At 42.2% G+C, this 9,114-nt stretch overlaps 1 protein-coding gene across 1 annotated transcript; it reads left to right on the forward strand.

Moving 5' to 3' along the window:
- Positions 1 to 330: 330 nt before the first annotated feature.
- Positions 331 to 2,166, forward strand: LOC140117063 (general transcription factor II-I repeat domain-containing protein 2-like). Its single transcript, XM_072133493.1, has one exon. The coding sequence runs from the start codon at positions 331 to 333 to the stop codon at positions 2,164 to 2,166; it is 1,836 nt and encodes a 611-aa protein (XP_071989594.1).
- Positions 2,167 to 9,114: the final 6,948 nt, after the last annotated feature.

A 9,114-nucleotide genomic window follows, 5' to 3' on the forward strand; every position in this document is an offset into this window, starting at 1 on the left:
TCTGTGATTGGATTGAGGCACATGGAGAAGGAGACGCCCATTGAGAAACCCCGGCGTCTCCTCCTCCTTGATGCTCAGTATTAGCATACAGGGCAAGAAATATACAGGGGAGTGGATGAGTGCTATTTTTATAAACCAGACCAGGTGCCACCCTAAAGGTATTTGGTTACTCCTGTGAGTAAAAATCAGGTCCTCTTTAATGTTGCCGAAGGTCATGCTAGGCAGCTAGGGGGACTGGGAAACTCTATTGCCGCTCATCCAGAGCACCTTGCCCTGAAGTGGGTATCTCAAGGAACCATAGGCCTAAGTTGTTGCTACGCAGCCCCAAATATGTCTTGCTCAAAGCCTGCAGTGAAGAGAAAGGTTGATGATGAGCACAGACAATTTCAAGAAAAGTGGGAAAAGCAATATTTCTTTATTGAGCACAAGGGCATCCCAACTTGTCTTATTTGCACAGAGAAAGTTGCAGTGCCCAAAGAATACAATTTGAAGCGTCATTACACAACTAGACATGCTGAGGAGTATGCAAAGTACCAGGGAGATGAGAGGGCAAACCAGGTTGCTAAACCTAAGACATGTCTGCTGAGGCAACAAGATTTCTTTAAGAAAGCAACCAAAGAGAATGATGCAGCAGTCGAAGTTAGCTACGTAGTTAGTATGATGATTGCTAAAGCAGCAAAGTCATTTAAAGAAGGGGAATTTATAAAAAAGTGCATGTTACCGGCTGCGAGTATTATCTCTCCAGAAAAGAAAGGTCAGTTTAGCAACGTCAGCCTTTCTTCCAACACCGTGGCAGAGCGCATTTCTGACCTTTCAAGTGACATTTATGATCAACTGTGTGAGAAAATAAAATGTTTCAGTGTATACTCAGTCGCTCTTGATGAGACCACAGACATCACTGACACTGCCCAGCTTGCAATCTATGTCCGGGGTGTTGATGACAATTTTGAAGTCACAGAGGAGTTTCTCTCACTAGTTCCAATGCATGGCCAGACCACCGCTCAAGAGATATTTCACCAGCTGTGTGATGCTTTTCAGAATACTGGTTTGCCTTGGAGGAAGTTTGTCGGAATAACAACTGATGGAGCGCCATCTATGATAGGAAGGAAAAAAGGACTAGTGGCACTTGTTAATAAAAAAAAGGAAGAGGAAGGTTTAGAGGAGGTCATTGCTCTGCACTGCATTATCCATCAGCAGGCCCTTTGCAGCAAATGCCTGAAGTTTGACAACGTGATGTCTTTCGTTGTAAAATGCATCAACCAAATCAGATCCAGGGGCTTAAAACACAGAATGTTTCGTGCTTTTTTAGAGGAAATAGAGTCAGAATATGGGGATGTGCTCTACTTTACCGAGGTGCATTGGCTCAGCAGGGGAAACGTATTGAAGAGATTTTTTGAGTTGAGAGCGGAAGTGAAAGCTTTTATGGAGAAAGATGGGGCTTCTGTTCCTTTGCTAAGTGATTCAAAATGGCTCATGGACTTAGCTTTTTTGGTTGATATCACACATGAGCTTAATGTACGGAATAAGAGGTTACAAGGCCAGGGGAAACTTGTTAGTGCTGCCTATGACAGCGTGAGAGCGTTCTCTACAAAACTTATGTTGTGGAAAGACCAGCTTTCTCAAACAAACCTTTGCCATTTCCCAGCATGCAAGTCACTCATTGATTCAGGCACACTATTCAGTCATAAGGGGTATGTGTTTGTCATTTTGAGGCTACAGGAGGAATTTGATCATAGATTTGCAGACTTCAAGAGACACAGAGACACATTTCAAATTTTTGCAGACCCCTTCTCCTTTGATGTGCAAGATGCCCCTCCAGTGTTTCAAATAGAGCTCATTGACCTGCAGTGTAACTCTGAACTCAAAGCCAAGTTTAGGGATGTGAGTGGAAAAGCAGACAAACTTGGGCAATTTTTAAGAGAATTGCCCCCCAGCTTCCCTGAGCTTTCCCAACTGTTCAAGCAGACCATGTGTCTTTTTGGGAGCACATACTTGTGCGAGAAACTCTTCTCTACCTTGAACTTCAATAAGTCAAAGTACATGTCTAAAATTACTGATGCTCATCTTCAAGCTGTGCTGAGGGTCTCAACTGCTTCCTCACTTAAGCCAAATGTGGCTCGGCTATGCAAGAGTAAGCGCTGTCAGATCTCTAGCAGCAAGAAGTAGGCAGATGTTCAAACAGTTTAAACATGTTCAAACAGTTTATGTCCATTCATGTTCTGAAAGTTAAATGTTAAAGAACTGTTAATAAAAACATTTGAATCTGAATAATGATATTTTGTAAGCGCATTTTTTGTGGAAAACTTGATGTGGCCCAGCCTTACCCAGAATCTACCTCCAGCAGCCCCCAGGTAAATTGAGTTTGAGACCCCTGCTGTACATATTTATAACATAGTTTAGTAAAAGTTATTACTTATTATAAAACACTTTAATTGGAAAAATGACAAAAATGCTTATTTTATTACTTTTGTAGTCAATTATTGGCAAGTTTTAAATATGTAATTATTAAAAATATTGTATGAAGATAAGGTCTCACATGTCTTGAAAAAATCTAAGTAAAATTTGGTATGATATATAATTCTTTTACAGAGAGATCGTCACTTAAAGAAACGCGTTGCAGAACGTCAAAAATTGACCTGGTAAATTAGGCAAAAATGACCATTGGTGAAGAAGTTAATTTTGCACACTGAGAAGTACATTATAAAATTGCTGTTTTCCTTTAACTCCTTAAGGACGCAGCCATTTTATAGCTTAAGACCATTTTTTGTATTCTGACATGTGTCGCTTTATATGGTTATAACTTTGAACACTGTTACTTATCGATGCGATTCTGAGATTTATTTTTTCCTCAGATGTTGTACTTTATTTTAGTGGTAAATTTTGGTTGATAAGTTCTGCATTTATTTGTAAAAACTAATTTTTTGATGCATTTTCAAAATTCAATGCTTCTTCAGGTAGATAGTTCTACCATTTAAATTGCTGTATAACATTTCCCATACGTCTACTTTACATTTTCATAATTTTTGAAATGTCTGGATAACTTATATTTAGGGACTATTTTGGGGATATTTACCGTTTTTAATGAAATTATAACATTAAAAAACCAATATATATCAACTCATTTTCAAATCTGCACCCCTCAAACTATCAGAAACAGCTTTTAGGAAGATTGTTAACCCTTTAAGATTTTTATAGTAGTTAAATCAAAATGGAGGTGACATTTAGAATGGTCAAATTGTATCCGTTATACGTTCATTTAGCCCTAAAATGTACACATTTCCAAAAGATAAAAAGAGAAAACCCATCTTAAAATTTGTTATACAATTTCTCCCGAGTACAGAGACCCCCCACATGTGGCTGTTGCTTGTTTGATGGGCACACAGAAAGGCCCAGGAGGGAAGGAGAGCCCTGCAGTTGCCAGGATTTCAGTTTCCTCATTGGCCCATTTTGTAGGCTATAAAATTTTTGCTTTTTTGTTATTGGGGCCATATGATGCCATTTCTTTTGTGGGATGAGATGCATTTTCCTGAAAATTTCTGAACTGTTTTTTGAGGGTAGGAGTAGAAAAGCATCAATTCTGTGCTGGATTTTTTACTTTTTTTTTGGTGTTCACCATATAGTCTAATAACCACAGTATCTTTATTCTATGGGTCAATACGATTACAGGAATACCATACTTATATATTTTTTCTTACGTTTTACTAAATTTTCCAAATAAAACCCTAGTCTGTGGAAAAATCTATCATTTTTGCATCACCATGTTCCAAGTGGCACAACATTTTTACTTTTTTGGCTACAGAGGTTGTTGATGGCTTGTTTTTGGCTGGACATGTTGTTCTTTGCAACCAGGCTTGAGATGTGAAAACTTGTTACAGGAACAGGAAGCGCAGGAACAAAATCTTGTACATCCTTAATCAGATCTGGCCACTAGTAGAAACAAGATATGAGAGCAACAGACCTCTGCACCCCAGGGTGCCCAGGCACATGAGAGCAATGTCGCCAAGTTATTATCTTCTTCCTAAGAGTAGATCAGATAAAAGTCTTGCCAGGAGGAAGCTGCCGTAGGTACACAGGAGCGGCAACAACCAGTCGTTCAGGAGGAACAATATGATGAGGAGCCGGTGCTACCCCAATCACATTAGAGGCACAAAAGAGAGCATCTGCCTTAACATTCTTCTCTGCTGGACAGAAATGTAGCATGAAATTGAAGCGGTAGAAGAAGAGGGACCAACAAGCCCAACGAGGATTGAGATGCTGGGTGGTCTGGAGGTATAGGAGATTCTTGTGATCTGTGTAGATCCAGACCAGATGACGAGCTCCTTCCAGCAGATATTGCCACTTTTCCAAGGCAAGTTTTATGGCCAGTACCTCCCGATCACCTATAGAGTAGTTCCTCTCTGCAGCAGAAAAGGTCTTTGAGAATAAACCACAGGTGAGCGTTCTGCCTTTAGGCCCTTTCTGGGTGAGAACGGCTCCAGCTCCTACAGAGGAAGCGTCATCCTCAAGCTGGAATGGTTTCTCTGTATCAGGCTGCGTGAGAACAGGAGCAGAGGCAAAGGCAGACTTCCACTTAGAAAAATGCTTCTTCAGCCACTGGAGGTCAGAGCTTAGGATGAGCATTTTTATTTGTTAACGCCACTATAGGTGACACGAAGGAGGAGAAATGTAGTTAGCAAAGCCCAGGAATTTCTGTATAGCTCGAAGTCCTACAGGGCGAGGCCAGTGGAGAACCGCAGACAACTTGGTGGGATCCATCTGTAGACCCTTGTCACAAATATTATACCCAAGGAACAGAAGACTCTTTTGGTAGAACTGGCACTATTTGAGTTTGGCATATAAGCGATTGACCCTTAGACGTCTGAGAACTTGTCGTACGTGGGCCTGATGGTATTCCAGGTAAGTAAATAACACCAGGATATCGTCCAAGTAGACCACGACACAGCTATATAACAAGTCTCTGAAAATTTTGTTGACAAATTCTTGATAGAAAGCAGGTGCCTTGCAGAGTCCAAAGGGTGTGACCAGATACTCGAAGTGCCCATCTCAAGTGTTGAAGGCAGTCTTACATTCATCCCTTTCACGAATGCGAATGAGTTTATATCCCCCCCGAAGGTCCAACTTAGTGAAGACCTTAGGTCAACGGAGGTGGACAAAGAGTTCTGTGATCAAGGGTAGTTGGTAGTGATTATTCACGGTAACTTTATTAAGTCCACGATTGTCTATGCAGGGGCAGAGAGAACCACCTTTCTTGGCCACAGAAAAGAATCCTGCACCGACAGGAGACGAAGACTTGTGGATGAATCATTTCTGCAGATTCTCCTTCATATAGGCTGACATATACCCGACCTCCTGGCGGAGACGTGCCTAGCAGCAGCTCCATAGGACAGTCGTAGGGACGCTGTGGTGTGAAGTCTTCCCTTGTTTCTCTGAGAAGATGTTGGCAAAGTCCGTAGCGGCAGTAGAAAGACCCACCAGAGACTTGGAGTATACCGAAGCAGACAAGGTGGACACTGGCCAAAGAGTCATGAGACAACGAGACTGGCACTGTGGACCCCAACGAATAATAATCTCCCCAGTCTGCCAGTCAGTTGCTGCAACCACGGGGGACCCAACAGAATGGCAGACAAAGATGGGGAACCACATAAAGTGACAGTCTCTTCTTGTGCATAGCCCCAACTTGCAGAGCCAGAAGCTTGGTGCAGTAATAGACTGGATCGCTTAGGACCTGCCCACTGATTGAGGAGATAGCCAGCGGTTTCTCTAGGCGGACCACAGGAAGGTGATACTGGGAGACCAGGGGAGCATCCACAAAGTTTCCTGCAGAACCAGAATCCAGGAAGGCAGAGGCTTGAAACTGGGTACCTGTCATTGAGCTGAGTAGAACAGGCAATTTCAGTCGTTTAGAAGCTTTGCTTTTACCTAGGGACTATCCTCCAAAGAACCATAGGTTGGCTGTGTATCCCAGACACTGAGGACAGACTGGACAAGACTAAAGAAAGTGTCTTGGGCTGGCACAATAGAGGCAAAGGTTCTCCTGTTTCGGGAGCACTCTTGAGGTGTCAGATGAGCTTTATCCACCTGCATGGGTTACTCATCAGGAGACACAGAGGGCGGCAGAGCTGGCCTTTGGAAGACAGGAGCCAAGCAGGTTAGACGTCAGGTCCTGGCTTGCGCTTGTTTTACATGTTGTTCCTCCTCCAGGCACTTCAGAGAATCAGAAGTCGATCTGAGTAGCCAGGGAGATCAGACCACTCAGGGAAGATGGCAGGTCCTGTGCAAACAGAGCGCCTTTGATTTAGCCAGACAGTCTTTTTTAAAAGTGGCGACCAAAGCCGCTTCATTCCACAAGAGCACGGATGCTGAAGTGCGGAATTGAACTGTCAACAACAGACAAGTCTCTGTTTGTCACAACAGACAAGGGCAGTTTCTGCAGGCGACTTCCCGGGCTGGTTCCTAAAAAACAGACCAGAATTCTGCAAGGAATGTAGAGATATTAGCCATGACTGAGTCGTTTCTATCCCAGAGGGCGTTGGCCCATGCCAGGGCCAACTTAGCATGAATGCCACCTTAGACCATTCCGTGGTGAACTGCGTAGGCATCAGCTCGATGTGCAGAGAGCACTGTGTGATGAACCCCCTGCAAAGCTTGGTGTCTCTGTCATATTTTAAGGGCATGGATAGTCGCAGTCTGGGATCTTCCAAAGAGGGTGAAGCCGGTGTAGCGGGAGGCACCACATGAACCGGTCACTGCTGCGTGGCCAACAATTGCTGCAAAATGGAGGTCAGCTGATCAATGGGAGGAGAGGTGAAGAGATCAGCGACTTCAGGTAGTAGAACCTTGGTGGGATCCATGGCGGGATCTTACTGTCATGGGTCAGAGGAAGTGGACCCACTGAACCACCATAGAGGATGACATAAGCCGACACCTGGAAGCAGAGTCTAAGTGGCACCCGGTTTTCACCAGACCCCGGCGCATCAGGGAGGACTGCAGCTGTCTGTAGTAAGGGAAGGGAATTTGGAATGGTGACAGTGGCAGGCCCTGCTCTCCCTCTTACGATTTCCCTGTTATATTCAGGTAAAGTACCCTAACAAACTGGGAGATATATTTTCTCCTTTAAAGTTTTGAGGTATTCTTTTATTCGGAAACGTTTTTCCTTTCTCTCGGGCCAATGTTAATAAACTTGTGGTGTTAAATGCTCACTAAATGCCAATTGGGCTGTCAATTGATTATTTACAAATATAACATCAATTTATTTTTTTATCCGTAGACATGCTTATGGGGTAAACCAGCTCTCTTAAATAATTTTAGAAAAAGAGTAATCCAGCAGTGCCAGGATCTGTGGGAAAATGAATTAAAACTTCTTTATTACTCAATTACTAAAAACAAAATTATGTCATGGCAAAAAAATCCATCTAATAGATTTAGTAATTGAGAAATAAAGAAGTGTTTTATTCATTTTCCCATGGAGTCTGACACTACTGGATTACTCTTTTACTATACAGGCGGTCCCCTACTTAAGGACACCCGACTTACAGACAACCCATAGTTACAGACGGACCCCTCTGCCCACTGTGACCTCTGGTGAAGCTCTCTGGATGCTTTAAAATAGTCCCAGATTGCAATAATCAGCTTAAAATTGTCTGCAATGAAGCTTTATTGATAATTCTTGGTCCTATTACAGCAAAAAAATTTGAAACTCCACTTGTCACTGGGGCAAAAAAAAAAATTGTCGGGAACTACAATGATAAAATATACAGTTTCGACTTACATACAAATTCAACTTAAGAACAAACCTACAGTCCCTATCTTGTATGTAACCCGGGGACTGCCTGTATATGTTTGAACTGACTCATCCTGTGTCCGTGCAGTGGAGAGAGACAATACATTTTCTAAGGTGAGCTGTTTTTCATCATTTTTCCTATCTCTTAAATAAGGTTTACTACTTCCCCAAAGCATTATAATCTTTAGAATGTTGTAGATAATTGTACTCTTATTTCTTACATACATATTATTATCTTTGTCCATTATGCAAGTTGTGTGTTATTCTAGATAATAGGTATGCTATTACTAATAGATTATGCTCTTCTACCAGTGTTGCCCCGTGCTTCTCATAAAACAATTGCCCTGCTTATCCAATGGAGAGTGGGCTTTTCAAAGAGCTATAGGAGCACTCCAGTTTCTGAGGACTCGCCCTAGTTGCACCAACTGTCATTGTCTCATTAACATTTGAATTCAAATGAATTTCCCAGAAATGGCATCATGAACAGAAATAATAGGTAAATCATTTTCTACAATATGCTATCCATACAAATCAATGCTTCATGCATTGGGAACATTTTTTCAGAAAGTTGGAAACTTCACTAAAAGTGCTCTGCCCGTGTATAATGCTGGGTGCAGCTGAAAAAGACTTGGGAGTATTGGTGGATGGTAAACTTAATTTTGGTGACTAGAGCCAGACGGCTGCTGCTAAAGCAAATAAAGTTATGGGATGTATCAAGAGAGGAATAGATTCTTATGATAATGAAATACTTTTGCTCTTATACAAATCCCTGGTCAGGGTATACATGGAGCAACCAAGATTATTAGGGGAATGGGAGGACTAGAATACAATGACAGATTACAAAATTTGGGATTATTTAGTTTAGAAAAAGGACTGCTGAGGGGAGACCTCGTTACAGCACAAGGATCTCTCTGAAGATCTTTTTATACCTTTAGGCCTGTGACCTCTACTTCTTTACACCAACTGTAAGAGCAGTGAGACTATGGAACTCTCTGCCGCAGGAGGTTGTTATTGGGACTCTATGTACATGTTCAAGAGAGGCCTGGATGACTTTCTGGAGAGAAAAAATATCACAGGTTATGGGGATAAAATATTTTTTTAATTCTTAAAGGTTGGACTTGATGGACTTTTGATGGTCTTTTTCCAGCTTTATATATTATGAGTGACCAGACCCCTTCCCAGTACATTGCATGGCTGACATCATAGTGTCTGCCGATGCTGGCGCACACATTAGAATGTCAGCCTACGGCTGTTGTCATGATGCCTGCGACGGACTGACATCTGCATTTGTGCTGAAAAACTCAGCTTATCTACTTTCTATATGGGGCGTCGGA

The sequence above is a fragment of the Engystomops pustulosus genome, chromosome 2 (assembly GCF_040894005.1).
Source record: "Engystomops pustulosus chromosome 2, aEngPut4.maternal, whole genome shotgun sequence".
Lineage (NCBI taxonomy): Eukaryota > Metazoa > Chordata > Amphibia > Anura > Leptodactylidae > Engystomops > Engystomops pustulosus.

Excerpts from the sequence above, each read along its gene's own strand:
- LOC140117063 (XM_072133493.1), top strand. The coding sequence starts at position 331 with ATGTCTTGCTCAAAGCCTGCAGTGAAGAGAAAGGTTGATGATGAGCAC.